At 44.2% G+C, this 16,588-nt stretch overlaps 1 protein-coding gene across 2 annotated transcripts in view; it reads right to left on the bottom strand.

The window, feature by feature from the left end:
* Nucleotides 1-299: 299 nt before the first annotated feature.
* The window catches only part of ppargc1a (peroxisome proliferator-activated receptor gamma, coactivator 1 alpha), a 37,426-nt gene continuing 21,137 nt past the window's right edge, over nucleotides 300-16,588 (bottom strand). Inside the window, exons 6-13 of one of the 2 annotated variants that reach the window (XM_079185124.1) lie at nucleotides 16,428-16,473; nucleotides 16,140-16,213; nucleotides 11,330-12,572; nucleotides 9,489-9,581; nucleotides 8,382-8,502; nucleotides 6,462-6,583; nucleotides 5,954-6,105; nucleotides 300-3,247 (exon numbers count right to left, since the gene is read on the bottom strand). In XM_079185124.1, coding sequence (XP_079041250.1) covers nucleotides 3,144-3,247; nucleotides 5,954-6,105; nucleotides 6,462-6,583; nucleotides 8,382-8,502; nucleotides 9,489-9,581; nucleotides 11,330-12,572; nucleotides 16,140-16,213; nucleotides 16,428-16,473 — 1,955 coding nt within the window. In that variant the 3' untranslated portion in view covers nucleotides 300-3,143. Of the gene's footprint in view, nucleotides 3,248-5,953; nucleotides 6,142-6,461; nucleotides 6,584-8,381; nucleotides 8,503-9,488; nucleotides 9,582-11,329; nucleotides 12,573-16,139; nucleotides 16,214-16,427; nucleotides 16,474-16,588 lie in introns of both variants that reach the window. The other variant, XM_079185123.1, reaches the window with a different exon arrangement.

Genomic DNA, 16,588 nt, shown 5'->3' on the forward strand with positions numbered 1-16,588 from the left:
CACGGCGCTGACGGAACAGCGCTTGATGAAGGGACATTCATCACAGGGAAAAGGAGATAATAGGGAAGCCACTAAAAGAAAGAATGGTATTTTTTTTTTCAAACACATTTCCCTTTATTGGCATGGTGAGGCTGATGAGAATTGCACATAAAAAAATGAAATTCACAAGAAAGTCGTACAATAGGTAGAACCACAAAGGCATTGGTAAGGACTTGGCAGAAGGCAACGTGGATAGGACACAAACAGGTAACAACCCATAGCGACCCCCCCCCCCCCCAGCACCCACACACACACACACACACACACACACACTCCCAGAAACACACACATACCTGCCTAAAATCACAGACTCACACACATACATTTGCTCATACACATATTGTCCTTCCAAAGAAAACATGATTACCCAACAAACGTTTAAGCAGTGGCAAAGTCCTCAGTAGGTCACATTATTAAAAAGTCCGCCACATTTGAAATTTGAACCATAAGGTGTTATAATATATTGCTACTCTAGGCAATTTACAAAGCATTTTTTATTACAATGATTAAAGCCACATCTATCAAATGGGACACGACACCATTACCCAAACGCTATACAGACAGCAAAAAAGTAAAACAATGTCTTCAAACACAGGTAAAGTTTTTTTCTTTTTTTTTTAAATCCTTCCTTCGACCAATTTTTGCCTCTTTGCATCATAAAAATTAGCCGTTTCTTGTCTCCACAGTCAAACTCCATGAGAGGAAGCCTGTGATCAGCGAAGCTTTCACACGAAAGATTTCTCCTCCCCGTGATGGAACCTGGTTCTCTCATTACTTGGCTCGAGCTAGGAACGGGATATTAATTGAACCAGAAACCGCAAGGTTACCTTTTATGTCATGTCGACGGCGCTGTGATATCTGGACTGTGAGTGTGGGGGGGGGGGGGTGGTGTGAGGAGGGGGCCCGGGTGGTGATGGAAAGTGGTGTGGCATGCGATACATTGTTGAGTAGTTTTCTCCAGGCTTATAGAATGTCATTTAAAATCTGCCAGTTAAGACAGCTGAGAGGCAGATATCCAAAGTGGTTTATACGGTACCGACTGTCATCCTGTAATAGCCATGCACTACACAACAAACAGTTTCAACTCGACACGTTTTACACACAGGGTGGAGTTAAGAGTCAGTCACGTTTGCACAGATGTCACAAGGTAATGCGTGCATTACAATTACATAGACTCAATTACATCTTAAAGGGAAGAGCGGGAGGTGGGAGCGGGGACATTCAAGTGTTTACCGCACGGTGATGAAATGCCAAGATACTGGAATGGAGTCATCCTAGCTACCAGCGACTGGGTAATGGGTCAAGTCCAAAAATCACACAACAATAGGAGCTAAAATACAACTCTGAAAAATAATTTATTGCTTTTTATATAGTTTTTTCTTTCATTTATATTATTATCAGTTATTATTATTAATCATCTTGTAATTATTGTGAATATTAGTAGTATTTTCTATATATATATGTATATGTATATATACATATATATATATATATATTGTACATCAAATACAAGATCTTAAAAAAATTCAGGAAAAAGAAATTGTAAACTTTTGTTTGGCATTCACATAATCAAGCGTGAGTGGAGCGATGACAACAAGTGTTTACAGTGGTATAACAAAATTCCTGCAAAATCATTTTATTGCTTCATGTTCTGCTTCTGTGTGGAAAGAAAAAAACAGCGACGTGCTGCAGATGTGACTGATAGTGGAGACAGAAATCACTAAAACGATGAGGGTCTGACTGCTGGAGTGATTAGCTGAATGTTTTTGATTGTTTTGGAAAGGCATAGAAGGTAATATTATCCCCACCAAACCATTTATTGTACACCCTGTCTAGTGATTGTAAGTTAAATAACACAAATCATAGGACAACAAAAACAGTAAATACATCTTGTGAGGTACGCCATGTACATGGAGCCCATAAATATTCTTGATTCAAATATTAAAATAAATAGATAAATATGTGTATGCACTGATTTAAAAGATTTGAATGCAGTATTCTCTTTCACTGAAGGTAAAAGGAGAATGATACAAAGCAATGAAATTCAACAGATATATGTATATCTATATATATATCTATATATATATATAGATATATATATATATATATATACATATATATATATTGTTTCAGAAATAATTAATAAAAAATGGGGTACCTTTTTTACAATCATGAAAAACATGTTAAAAATGCATTTTACACGGGTTGTATAAGCAAAAACACTGATTGAGAAACTTTATAAACAGAGAAAACTATACATGGTTGACTGTTTTTTTCCCCAACAAAATAACTTAAAAAAGGACGTTTGTTCACATGCTCCCTCAAAATGAGCAGTCGGACACATCTTTTTTTCTTTTTTACAATCATATCATGTCTTCTAAACATCATGTAGGTGTACAATATGTTTTACAGTATTGTAATTACCACAGATCGACATTCTGAATTAAGAAATTTTCTCCTCATTTTAAAAAAAGGCTGCGTTTTACAGTGCATAGCTGTAACAAATAAAGAACTTTATCCGATATGTACATAAAATAAAAATATTCCTTTTTATAATATTTGTAAATACATGGCTACATTTCTTCTTCAAATGTAGACAACAATGTTACCTTGAGAATTTTACCTCCAAGATACAATTCCCTATACTCTTGTTTGTAACACTATATCCAAACACCAGATTTAAAAATAAAGAAAAATCAACAGCAAAAGAAAACAAATCTGGCTGAACAAGCTGCATGTTTTTACCCTCAAAGAATTGTGGGCCTTGTAGTGCTTGGAGAAAAAAAATCATGAAAGTTTTTTTCTTCTTCCTTCACTGATGGTTGTACAGCAGTAGAGTGCACCAAACACGTGCATCAGGTTCTGAGGGTTCACTGGCTTTCCCAGAATGCAATGTCTCTTCCCAGCTCTTCAGCAGCTATGTTCATGTAAACTTTATTTTTGATATATTCATTTATATTGATATAGGTCTATAGACTTAATCTTAAATACTCTATGACATAGAGTGTAAAACTTCTGGTAGTCTCGTCGTCAAAGGAGCGAGAAACAACAGTGAGGTATCAGAAGTCCCTCTTTGTGACAGACAGCAGGTGCCACTGAACTGGTTACCTTCTCAGGCTGCGCTGGGCCTCCCGCAGCAAGCTGTCAAAATCTATGGAGTCATACTTGCTTTTTGTGGAGGCTGGATCAAAGTCGTCCGAATGAGAGTCTGAAAAGTGGCAAGAAGGATTGTGGTCAGTGCTGAGCAGGAGGGGGGGGGTTCACATTTATGTTCAGAGAAAACTCACAAGAGTATTTTGCCTCATCATCAGTATTGCTCAGTCATGTGGAGGACAGTGTTTATCTCGTAGCTACTTTACTATTGAGTTTGAGAGTTCTGTATCCTCCTGACAAAAAGAAAACTGTTTGGCTACATGAAGTGTGGCGTTGTCAAATTTCCACAAAATCACGAGTAACATGTCAATTTGATTAACTTGAGAAATAAAGGATGATGCACAGCCTAATGTGTGCCCAGACTTAACACACGTAAAGAGGAAACACACTTGTATTTTGGGATCTTTCTCATACGGACTGTCTGAAACGGTCCATTTTAGCATCTGTCTTTTTAAGCCCTCCTGCCAAAAAAAGCCCAGTCTGTTTTGATTGGCTTGTGAGAATGATATGGTGCACCTATGCAAAGGTAGCTCTCAAGCCGTGGATGGAGGATGGGAGGCGGTATATTCTAATGAGCCTACATGTGACAGAGGAAGGGGAGCTAAACCAATATGGCTTGTTAAAGCCCATGTTTTAGGCAGACCACAACAACGGACTGGTTTGTCTTATTTCACAGGTCGTGGGGGTTGGTAGGCACCCCAGATACCCAAATGTATTTATGGGAAACATCTCAAACCACAACTGGATATTTACACAGCAACCTATTAACAACCACCGAAGAATTGATTTCGTGCTGGAAGAAAATAGTGCCTTATTTTACGCAGAGGCAACAGATGTGAAAGCTTATCCTTCTGTCTGTCCATTTCTCACATGTCCTATTTCTCCTGATCAGCCTGATAATACATAAAGAGTAGCTTATCTCTGCCAACAGACAGCTTCAAAAATGGGGGCCCCCAAAGGGCCCAGCAGCACACTCCAAGAGCTTTGAGAAATGGGAAGGACCATGGCAGCTAGAAGGCGCCAGTCGTGATCTAATGCAATGGCCAAGGGCTGGATTATGTCACACTGCGCACCTTGAGGGATGAAAAACACCTCGGTGCTCTACTTAAAACTAATGGACAGTGTCTCAGAACACACAAAAAAAGATGCGAGAGCCGACAAGACGGAGAAGATGGGGAACGGTTTGGATACCACGCTATAATAAGATCCTCCCTTCCTCTCAATCTCTTTATCCTGCGCTATCAGTATGGGGACGACCAAAATAGCCTGTTCCTGACAAAGAGGCGGTCGAATGAAGGCCTTTCCATTTCAGTAGACTGATTAGTCAATCTCGGCATAATGTCTTTCCTCAAGGCTTTCGGATTAGCAACTGTTTCTCTGTGTGTCAATTTCTCATCATGTCCTCTCTTTTAAAAGCTGATAGCTTCAAGCATGTGCTTTGAAACTGTACAGCAACCTCTTCATTTATTGAAGAAAGCGCTCTGTTTCTTTCCAGTGACCCGTTGACCCTCTTGTAGGAGTGCATTATGCATTCTTCACCTCCCTGTTTGCCGGTAAATAAACATCGGGAGGAAAACTGGCTGCAGATGCACGAGTCAATACCTGTCTTGTATGTCATCATCAAATGATCTTGTGTGTGTGTGCAACTCTTGACCTATTGGGGCATCTCTTTACGTTTCAATATGGCTGCTCAATTATCACAACCAATATAGTTGTGCGACAAACAGAAGAGAAGAAAGTACTATTTTCATCATGTGGGGCATGCCAGAAAACCCCCCCCCCCATTGATTTCATCCATTTGAGCACATATTTCCAACTGAGATTTATGCATTAGATCAATACAGATGCTGTGTACATACATCAGCAACATACATGCATGTTTACGCAAAGTAATCACTTAGGTTTGATGAATTCTGCTGTACCGCAGTCTGCCGTGACGCCCCGACTCCCAACAAAGGCAGTAGGTGTGCATAAGTAGGTATGCTCCCACAGTGGCCCCTCCCTCGAGAGTAAATGACCGGCCCCTACCTGCCACATCAAGGCTCTGCCTCCTTTCAGCGCTGCAACAGCTGGCAACAGATGGAAGCTCACTCTAGAGGAGGGAGGGGTTGCTGGGACGGACTTAACCTTGCTCCCACCTTCCTCTTCCTCGCCTCATCTCTTTTCTTTCTCCTAACGCACCTTTCTCCTTGTAATGTCATCTCTACTCCTCCCTCCTGTTTGCCATTCTGTTAAAGTGATTCCCTAACACACACACACACACACACACACACACACACACATACATACATACATATATATATATATATATACATATATATATATATATATATATATATATATATATATATATATGTGTATGTATACACATTGCTTTTAAGTGCTATTTCTCTTGCATTTTATATCAACAAGCATCTCTAGTCCACATGAGTAATGGAGTCTGCCTTGTTTTCTTTATGATACTACAGCTACTAACGGGGACGAAATGGAGCTCTATTCTTGGTATGTTCACAGATTGACCTCTCAACTCTTTTTGCCCTTTGAGCCACGAATGCCTGGTGGACACATTCAGCACTGTCGGAATTGTTAACAGCACAGAGGTGAGTCTCTTAGGATCTGGCAGCATCACTCAAGCCTTTCTTGCTGTCTTATTTTCCTCTTCTCCCCCCCTCTCTCTTTTCTCTGACAGTCCTCCCAGCTACGCAAATATACTGCATGACTGCAGGGGGGCCGAGGGAGAGAACAACAAAGCTGCACTTACCCAAGTCTGTGTAATGTGATTTGCAGAACTGCTTTTGTCCGCCAAAGCACAGCTCGAACTGAGGCTCGCTTGACCTGCGTAAGGTGTGTCCGTTCTCAAGGGCGGCAAAGGCGTCACAAGTGTAGCGGTACGTGATGAAGCCAAAATTGTCCCTGGTCGAGAATAGAAGATGATACGTCAGAGTGGTGCTGTGGGGCAACAATAACTGTCTTAGATGACGATCACGCTATTTATATGCAAAAGAGAATCAATAAAAGTGTATCTTTGGGGCTCCATAGGCTAAGAACTATTTTGGATCAGGAGACGGTGAGAGGCTGCAAAAGCTCCGTCTTTGTCTTACACTTTGCCTTTTAAAGTTAAAAAGTTACAGCAGAATTTGTGTGTTACATGACTTGCAGAGGTGAGGAATAAATGTTCCCTACCCCCCCTACACGAATACCAGACTACAATATAGATGCACACACACACACACACACACACACATGCACAGAACATCCTGGGGCCTTACCCATCGTCCCTCAGGTTCACTGCACATTCTTCAATTTCGCCAAAGACTTCAAAGCGGCGCTTCAACTCTGTCCGGGTGCAGTCGGACCTCAGTCGGCCCACGTACACCACCCGTCTCTCCTCCTGCTCGTTAAGGGGAAAGACAGAGAGGAGGAAGGAGATTAAAAGGGGGAGTCTGTTTTTTCTTTCCCCCTCTCTTTCTTCACTGAGCCCCTAATGAATTGGTCTTGATCACTCCTGTGGATACTGCAGCTGACTTTCGCCCCCCGTTTTTTGTCCCTCTTCTCCGTCTGTCTGTTGTGTTTCCCTGTGATTGGTTCAGCCTGCTTCCTGTTATCTGATAGAGTTGCAGCTTGGAAGCGCCCTCAGTCTGCCTTGGCACTACAATTCCTCTTTCTCTCTGCAACTCATCAACCAGAGGCAGAGTGATTTTTATCAAATGATGCCATGTCGTAAGTTTGGGGCTGCTTCTTCTTTTGCAAAGTCTAAAAATAAAGCGGTGAGGTGACTCAGCTACATATCAGAAAAGCCTCTTTCCATCTTTCCAACTTGGGAGTCAAACTCACGACGCCCAGTGAACTAGGCATGGTCAGTTAATATTGTAAAGATATTCAAATCCAAGTGAGAGGGAGCATTAAGAGCAGCAGCAGTGAGCCACGGGGGAAAAAACATGGATTTCCTTCAACCTCAGAGGACGTAAGGTCATAGCGGAATAATTTAGGAACAAACTGCACAAGGCTGCAATTATGGTGTTTGAGTACTTTAATTGCATATGCTAATCATATAATGCAGCTCAAGCTTGGGGCTATAGTGTTTCACTAGTATTATTTATTTATTCATTCATTTGCCTGCCATTACTGGGGCAAGTCCACTGAGGCCCGTTGAAATTTTGAATGCTGTCTTGAGGGTAGTAGTAGATCCAAGACGTAGTAAATCAGTTGCCTGGTGCTAAACTCAAAGTTGACCTTTGCCCCTGTCCGACTTCTATAAAGTCGCTGAGAAGGATACAAATTAACTACAGATTACTGTTTTCATGCTTTTTTTTTCCACTCCCTTTAAGCCGTACGTACTGTTTGAAACAAAAATAAGTATTTGCTGAATTAGGGGTTTAGCTGCTGACAACTGATAAATAGGCGGCCTTCTCGTGACGGCACCCTGAGGGCTGCCTGTGTGTGTGTGTGTGTGTGAGTGTGGGTGAGTGAGAGAATGAGGCAAAAACAGAGTGAGGGAGAGACAGACAGCAGGAGACGTTTTCACATCCCTGGCCGCCCAAACCTCGCCTGACAGCTTGAGCTGTGCTGTTCGTAATTGTTTGTCTTTCCATCTCTGAAAATGTATGCATGTCAAGCCACGATGCATTACTGCGTCATTTAATCTTCGCTTTATCAACAAGTGGTGGTCGCGCTACTCCGCTGAGTAATTTCACACTGAGACGTGGAGAGCGGAGCTATGGGAGAAATGTGATATTTCCTGCATCAGGCAGAATTTTGATACAGAAGGGAAAGAGCTCAACAGAATCAGTGTCCGTTTCATTCTTTTTTTTGTCCTTTCCTCTGTCCTGCTCTCCTAGTTTCTGTTTTCAACAATTTTAACATTTTACCCCTGTGGTGTGATTAATAAGAGTCGACAGTGTTTCCAGACGATAGAGATGTAAAAATACACAACCCCGAGATAAAAAGGAAGGGCCTGTCGCCTGAATCATTCAGGAAGTTTCAGTAGGGTGGCACATGGAACTGGGCTGGAGGATTTCTCATCCTAAGTAAATGTGTGTGTCTGCGGGAGGTTTCTGTGTGTTTGCAGGAATTTCTGCATGTGCCACAGCAGTGATTGCACGCGGTCTTTTCTCAGCGTCGGCAGCAAAGACTCAAAGTCAAGCAATGGGTGAAATTAGATTAGATGGCGTTCGTGTCAGTTGACTCACTATTGCTTTTTGCTTTTGCCTCTCTCTTTGCTCGGCCCGTTCGAACTCCCGCTTCTCGTAGTCCCGGCGGTACTCCTCCCTCTTCAGCTTCTCGTGCTGGTAGTCCTCGTAGCTGTCATACCTGCTGAGAGAAAGGATACGTATGACATCACTGTCCTAGCTCGTCCTCTAAATTCACCCTTCCTGGTGATGACTGTGGAGAACAATTGCCAGTATTCACCAAGGAGTCGTCCCCTATTTTCTCACCACTGATGGTTGAGAGGGGGATTTCAAAGGAGAGGAAATGGACATGTTAATAAGATGTCTCTTCGCCATCGCTATGATTACGGAGCCCACAGGATAGGCCCGCGGGAGTGCCGGCGAGCAGCGCGGTCGGGGAGCCCGGCAGCTGCAACTGTCAGCACAACTTCACATGTCATTACTTTCTGCTTAGTTAGGGCTTCATCAAGAAGGAAAGTGCAACTTTCTCCACCACCCCAGACTAGCACAAGACGTGTCCGTTAAGTTTTCGACTGATGAGCGACTCTCAGGCTTGTCGGGTGTCATTAGGCCCGTGGGTGCCAAATCAGCTCGGAGCGCTGAGATGGTGTCAGTCTCCCTCTCTCTCTCTCTCTCTTTTCCTGCACTGTGACAGTATTTCTCTGCATATGAAATGGTCCCCTCTGCAGTGGCTCACGGAAAACTACAGAGGCACTAAGTTGAATGGGCGTCATTATACAGCTGGGAGCTTGACTCATGAGTGAAGTATGAATGCGCATCAGTGTGATTTGGGATTCTTTTGTCACTAGTACAATAAAACGTAATCAATTAAACATATTTGCCCCCAATGTTTGTCACGAGGCCCCCGTGTGGACGGGACGAGCTGCAAAAAGCTCCAGTCTCGATGTGTAGAGGGAATCTCAGAGCGGTGACAGGAGAAAGTTACTTTCCCTGCATTTGTCTATCGTGACTGTGATTCAGCCATCCTTCCTTGCATACTCTCTCTTGAATGACAGTTTCTAAGAACAAACATTTGTCCCGACCTGAAGAGCTGCGACTTAAATATACGATCCGTAAAACAAAGGTTACGTATTAAAACTGGGTAAGTAATTCATTTAAAACAATCACCTTGGCCTGCGGCTGAGAGGAGATCGAGACTGAGGGTGGGGGCTTTTGTGAGTCCTGGAACGAAAGGTGCTGGAATCTGTGTTGTGACGAGACCTGTGAGGAAAACAGAAAATGTGAAATGTGAAAATATTATTTCCGACAACACATAGCAATGCTGTTCATCTCACACATTTGAAAAAAAAAACTGTTTAAATGAATCATGCAACATACTGATGACTCGTGAAAACTTCACACCTTGGTTAATTTGTTCTTGGCTTTGGGATCCAAATTAACCTCTTTGATTTCACAAGACCCATTTAGACGTTAGAAACTGGGTTAATTCCAGATAAAAGCATTCTGTATTCCCCTAATCTAGCTCATGGCCACATTAAGTGTGCATGATTTCCTACAGCACTTTTATACACACCCGAGCTAGCACCTCCATACATGCACCTGCTATCTATGTTGTATGAGGAAACGGTCAATACTGGAGGCCTTAGTGACCTGACTGGAGAGCTTGAATCTCTGCAGTCCGTAAGCTTCTGATGCTTAATAATTGAAGTGCTGCTGAAGAAGCAAGAGCTGAATGATGGAGGGGGAGAAGTTTGGGAAGCTCAGTGAAGCAAAAGAGTGCCCGTTTTAAAGGATTGAGAACTACGCTGTGAAACTTGAAACAGAAAGGAGGGATTTTGAGAATTATTTTGCTGAAATTCTATATATCTTTTCTTGCATGAAAATATAACAAGCTTCTTGTTCTGTCACTTTCAAGACTCCAATCCCTACACGGTACTTTCAGAAAGCTTGTCAGTGTCAGATTCTGATCGAATACCTTGAGACTATTACTGTATAATTTGTGAGCGAGCACAAGAACAAGGGCAGAGTAAAGTGATTCTATTGGCTCTCTGGAGTAAACTGACCTTTAAGTAATCAGGCAAACAAACTGAGTCACTGCACTGTGAGGCACTCAATGGACTAGTACTGACAAACTTAATTCACTCACATCCTTTTTCAGTAACTACGGTTTGCCTCTGTTCTTCTACCAAAAAAAACAAAAAACAGACAGAAACCCCCTCAGCTCTGATCAAAGGGAAGCATGGGAAATGTAGTTCTCACACAGAGCTATGATGATAGGAGTCTCTTTTGAGAGGGGGGTTTGAGACTACATTCCCACAGCCTGGATTTGGCTTTCATCTATGGGGATGTAAAAGAGGAGGGTTTGCCACTCAGTAAAAACAACAGCTGCCGCTTAAAACAATAGCCCCGGCATCAAACAAAAAACAGGAGCATGCAAGGGAGCGAGTGAGGGGGGGAGTGTTAGGAAGACATTCAAATAAAACTCCCCGCCTAGAGATTAAAACTCATACTTTTCAGAAGTCCAGAGCTTCTGGCGTGTTTCATGTTCTGTGTTTTCTTTCTTTTTGGTTCATTGTGTGTTTTGGGGAAGTCACACCATTCAACCAATCTTTTTTCCCCCCATTGTCACTTTATAGACATTGAAGTGCCACCTGGTTTAAAGGGCAGAGTTGTATAGCGTTGTAGTATAATAACTGCAGACACTTTGGTGAGAATCCCTTGAACATGGCCCGTTAAATCACTTTGTGTAACACTTGCCAAATCTATTCTACAGTCAGTCCAGACAAGGCAAAGAAGCAGGAGGTCAAGAACCCATGCTGAGAGTCTCCAGGGTCTATCCTGTCTGACACCAGCTCTGATGACTGATCAGGCCTGTTTTACACTCCTAAGCTAGATCCCCTGCCAGCTCCAAGCTCCTGTAAAAAAACTGCATGGGTGGGGAGCAGCCAAGGCTCAGCAAAAAGAAGCGGGAGGTTTGTGTGTGTGTGTGGGTCTGAGAAACGTCTTACCAGGAGGGGCGTCTGTCAGGTGAGCTGGAGAGGGAGCGCCTCCGATGGTGCGAGAAGGAGCTGCGGGAGTCAGACTGGGAACGAGAACGGGATCGGGATCCACTGCTGGTCCAGCAGAAAGGCCTGCTGGGAGAGAGGAGGAGGGAGGAAGGTGGGGAGACGGAGCCTCGTGAAGGGGAGCAGCTGGATGGTGGGGAACTGGAGGGAGAACAGGGGGGGCAGTCTAAGAGAAGGTCCAGAGGGGTGCCCTCCCAGGGATAGAGGAAGCGACTCTCACGGCCCTCACCCAGCTCTAGCTCATCCTGGAAGGGCAGGAACCCTGAGTGCAGGTAGCTGGAGCCAGGCAGCCTCTGGGAGTAGGAGCCTTTCACTGCCTCCTCAAGGGACATAGCGGCTGCAGCCTTACTTGGTTTGCTGCCTGGTTCTCTCTCCTTGGTACCCTGGCTATAAAGGGCTTGTAAGGGGTGACCAAAGTGCTTGTTGAGTTCTTCTCGGATTTCCTGGTCACACAGGAGCTTCCTGCTGATGGCAGAAGAGTAGAGTTGGTCCCAGTCAGTGGTGGCCTCTTGTGAGGGGATCTGGGTGGTTTGCGTAAGGGTCTGCTTCCCTAACTCCTGGACCCGGGCTGCTTCTCCATCCACAGAGGCAACATGTTGCTGCAGAGCCAAACGACCAGATGAAGCTGATAATGGAGAACGAGTAGATGAAGATGATGAAGAGGATGGTGGCATGGCTGAGTCCTTACATTCGACATGCCTGTCCCCAACTTTGCCTGCGGGAGGCATGGGAGCAGCGGTGGCACCTGAGGTGACCGTCATTTCCGCTGCTGCTGGAGTCATGGAAACAGTGGCTGTGCCGCCGTCCTTCTTGGTGCTAGCTGACGCCTGGCAATAGTCATGGTCACTGTAGCCACGGGGCACCGCCCGCTTATTGTTGCTAGTGCTACGATGCTGCTCTAGGTCGCACCTCACAGTGTGTTGGGTGACCGAGTAAGGTAGGGCGGTAGACGCTTTGCTCAGCTGGGCAAAGAGCTCAGTCTGTTCGGGACCCTTCCTGATAGGGCCCCCGCCTGAGGCACCTGGGGCCGGGGCCGGGGCCAGAGCGCCGGGGCCCAATTCGCTCAGCCTGGCTCTTTTGCATGCCAAGGCTGATGAGGAACATGAAGACAACTTGGTTTTGAGCGATGCTTTGAAAGGATTCTCTTGACTGGCTTTGTGTGGTGGCGTGGTTGGTGGTGTCAGACCTGCAAAAGGGAGGGAAAGACAGAGGTTGGTGGAGGGGCGGAGGCAGTAAAAAGGAAAATGGAATCATAATGCAAACCTCCCCACATGTCCCCCTCTCCCTCCTCCCCTCACTCATCTATAAACTCCCAGGTCAGTTTATGGACAGTGGACACAGATACATGCCTGATTAAAATATTCACTTTCACATGGCCTAATCCTGATCTCTATTTTATTGCAATCTTGACAGATTAATGTAATGCTTGGTGTAACTTAATATGGTGGTGCTGTAATACGGATGACTTGCCATCCCCTTCCCTTCCTCTCTGACCTTGGAAAGATCCCTTTTCATGAAAAAAGAAAACATAACACAAAACCCCGCAGAGGACAAACGTAATGCACCCGATGAAAAATATGAATGTACATGTATCATATCTCTGCCTGGCTCACATAAATGTCTGCACTGGACAGCAACCAATTCATCTGAATAAAACCGACATTTTTTAACCTCCTGAAAAAATAATCAGTGACATGACGCCGTGCATGTTTCTAGATTATCCACCGCAATGTCCCCTTCTCTGTGAAACATTGTAGCATGCCTGGTGATGTTGCCATGGCAAGATGTCATAGAAGCACAGGAAGTACTGGCGAATGGGTCGTCGTTCTTCTCAGATGGCATGTCCCTACTACTTGTGCCCCCCCCCCCCCCCCCCCCCCCCAAGTTTCCCAAGCCTCTTACAGATTTACAACCAGACAGATGGCAGTTATATGGGAAGTCCTGAGATGAGCCCACTTTATAGCATTGTTAATGCACTCACACAAACAGCCGCCACCATTACTCTCTCTCTCTTTCCTTTAGTCGTGTATTCTCCCCTTTTTCTCTCTTCCTGTCTGCCATCTTCCCTGGATCAATCTCTATTTCTCCCCTTCCGTCTCTCAGCATCCTATCCTGTTTCTGTCTCACACAGAACAAATGTGCCCACACACACATACACACTTGTCACTAACAGTCTCTCACTGGAGTCAAACTCAGCCACTTTGAAACACCTACGCTCTCCCCTCGTCTTTGCCTTTCTTATAATGCACATCATTCCTCGCTTGCTGGCGGAATTGCACCAGATGAACGCTATTAGTCTCAAATCCAGTGTTAAAGTATGCACTGGGAGTGCGGGAGCCGGATACATAAATATGCACGTTTCTAAAACCACTGTCTGTGTTTGGAATGCCTGATCCAGCGGCTTACCATCCTACTTATTATCTGGAAGTGTCTGTGAGTAGGACTGCAAACCCCACTCGCCTCCTTCTCCGCTTTTCTCCCCTCTTCCCTCAGTTCTGAATGTGATATAGACATATATTTGCACTGCCAATGGAAATGAGCTATGAAAAGAAGAAGCGAGAGAAGGAGGGGGGGGGGGGGCGCTACACAATGCCTGAGGAACTTCTGTTTCACCAATGAAGCGCCATCTGTCCAAAACAATGTGCGCGTGGGATCATAAACATAGGAGGCATTAGCAATGGGGGGGAAATAAATCAGAATTAGATAAATATGTGCCTCTCAGTCAAACTCGCTGGTGATGGATGATCCGCCGACACAAACAACAATCATGTAGCCACCGGAAAGGAAACGATGAAGCAAGTGGAAAAGTCAGAATAGGAAGAGGAGGGGTTTATAATCTTTTTTTTCTCGTCCAGCTGTAAATTGCGAGGAGACCTCGGAGCGAAAAACAACTCCGTGCTTAAAGAGTTGATCCGGCGGTAAGCCATGCAAATAGCAGCACACAGACCACCCCAGTGTCATGAGATACAGTAATTAAAGACAACACGGCAGCGCAGGGTAAATCTATTAGCTTGGCAGAGATTAGGCCAGAACAGTCAGATCCCAGGGGGCCTTATTGCCTGTTGTAACCTTTACTGTACCGAGAAACATGCAGCCAACAGTCCAAAAGTTGACTTTGTTTCGTATTAAAGATAATTTGACTCAGAACACGTTGTACAGGTCCTACTGATAATCAAATTATGAAACCGTAACCACTACTACTACTACTACTACAACGCATCATAAAGGCATAAAATAAGATGTTACTGGCAGCAATTCATGGAAAGTTCCATCAATGAGTTGTCGCCCTGCCTTTAAAGAGCGCACACTTGGCTTACTTCCATCTGGTTATCAGTAACCCCACCATCATTTTTATTGTAGTGGAATATTACTGTAAATGTGCAAAGGACATGTAACGGCGGACCTCAAAGCTCTCGCCTCTGCTTACTGGGATCCATATCCACCCGTCTCCTGCAGCACGAGACTCAAAAGCTAATCCCTAAGTAGGAAAGGGGCTCAGTAACATGGAGTATTCTGGACTAATGATTTTCCTGCTAATATTCAACCCTAAATTTGCTTCGGACGGTAAAGTCAAGTGAAGGGCTTTATTTGACTGTGCTTGTGAGGCGGATGCAGTGGAACAGAACGGACACCCAGACTTGGCCACAGGTCAATAAACTCACCCACGTGCAGTAAAACAGGAAGAAATATTAACCGCGCTTGATTGCCTCACAGCTTACGCAGCTATGCTCTTTCCCTTCTTTAGGTCTCAACAGGCATCCCCCTTTGACCCCGAAAGCTTATCGACACAAAAGGGTTAAATATCCCTTGGACCAAGGTCAGAGGGACAGAGGGAGATCTCTTGCGGTCTGATGTGCCACAATTTCCATCCCCCACGAGAGATAAGTAGAAGGTGCAGGGGGCAGACATGAGGTATGTGCGAGGACAGTTTCCCCTGCTGGTAAATGAATACTCAAAGGGGCCAGTGCGACATCACACAGTGCGAGAGGCTAAAGGGCAGCCATTTTGTTTTTTATTGACCTTAGATGATTAATCTGGGGGGAGAAGGTGGTAATTACTGACATCGTTCACGCAGAGAGAGATAGAGAGATATGACGCCCAATATTGCAGCTTTCGCTGAAATTCTCTTCATTTTTGCCTTGTAATTACCTTTTGCCTATAGCTGTCTTCCGATGTCATTAATTATAACTCAATAACACACAAAGATGATGCTGAAAAACCCTCACACTGACTACAGTTACAAAACAGCATCCTTTGCATACAAGTCCTAACATTGGAAATTGACTCCTCAGTCAGCTGATCTAATTGAAGAATTGTCTGGGGGCCTAAAGACAGGACGGCACGGATCGTACCGGCAAAACCAAATTACACCGCAAAACCAATTAAAACAATAACACTGCCATTTCAATTTTCCTATGATGTGTAGGCTAAGTAAGCTGTCAGTCAGAGAGCATTAGGATCTGATAGAGGAAGAGGAAAAGCATATTAACTCTTCAGTAAAAGGGGAGTGGAGGAGGTGGAGGACGGGAGGGGTTTGCTAATAAACCCTGAAGAGATTGGAAAGCCTAATCAATACTTGAGCACATAAAAATGTACTCCTATGCCTTCACCTTGAACTCTGAACTGTCATGGAACTATCAAGATGTTGGAAAACCCGGTGTTCATATAGCTACAACAGGGAAGTGAGAGGTTCCTTTAACTACTTAAATATAATTACTATGTGCGCTTTAAATAATCAGAAAAGTATGCTTACCTGGGGTTCCAGCAATCTCCACACTTAATGTGCGTTCAATGGTTTTGTTCTCATACGGTGATCCCTTGTGGTCACTGGAAGACAAAAAAAAGTGCAATATTTTACTTCTCAGGTGACAGTAAGACCTCAAAAAGCTGTTGTGATCGCAGAAATGGAAATGAGTCACACAAATGCCTCAGCTTGGATTCTAGTCTGTGTAGTTTTCTTTTGGATTTGTGTTTTTTTTTCTCGGTCGTTTTTTGTTGCTTTTCCTGCCTAGAATAACGTGGAAAAACATCTCACACTTACTTTGGAGACTCTGGGGTCAAAGGAAGTGGCAAGGTGGTTGGTTTGGCTGCAGAACACAAAGGAGCATGTGTAATTATTGATCTGGGTATAACACTCATGGCAGAAGAGAACAGGTCCACATTCTGCAACAATTAATCTCAATTTGGCTCTTTAAATGCAAT

This window comes from Pholis gunnellus (assembly GCF_910591455.1).
Source record: "Pholis gunnellus genome assembly, chromosome: 23".
Classification (NCBI taxonomy): Eukaryota; Metazoa; Chordata; class Actinopteri; order Perciformes; family Pholidae; genus Pholis; species Pholis gunnellus.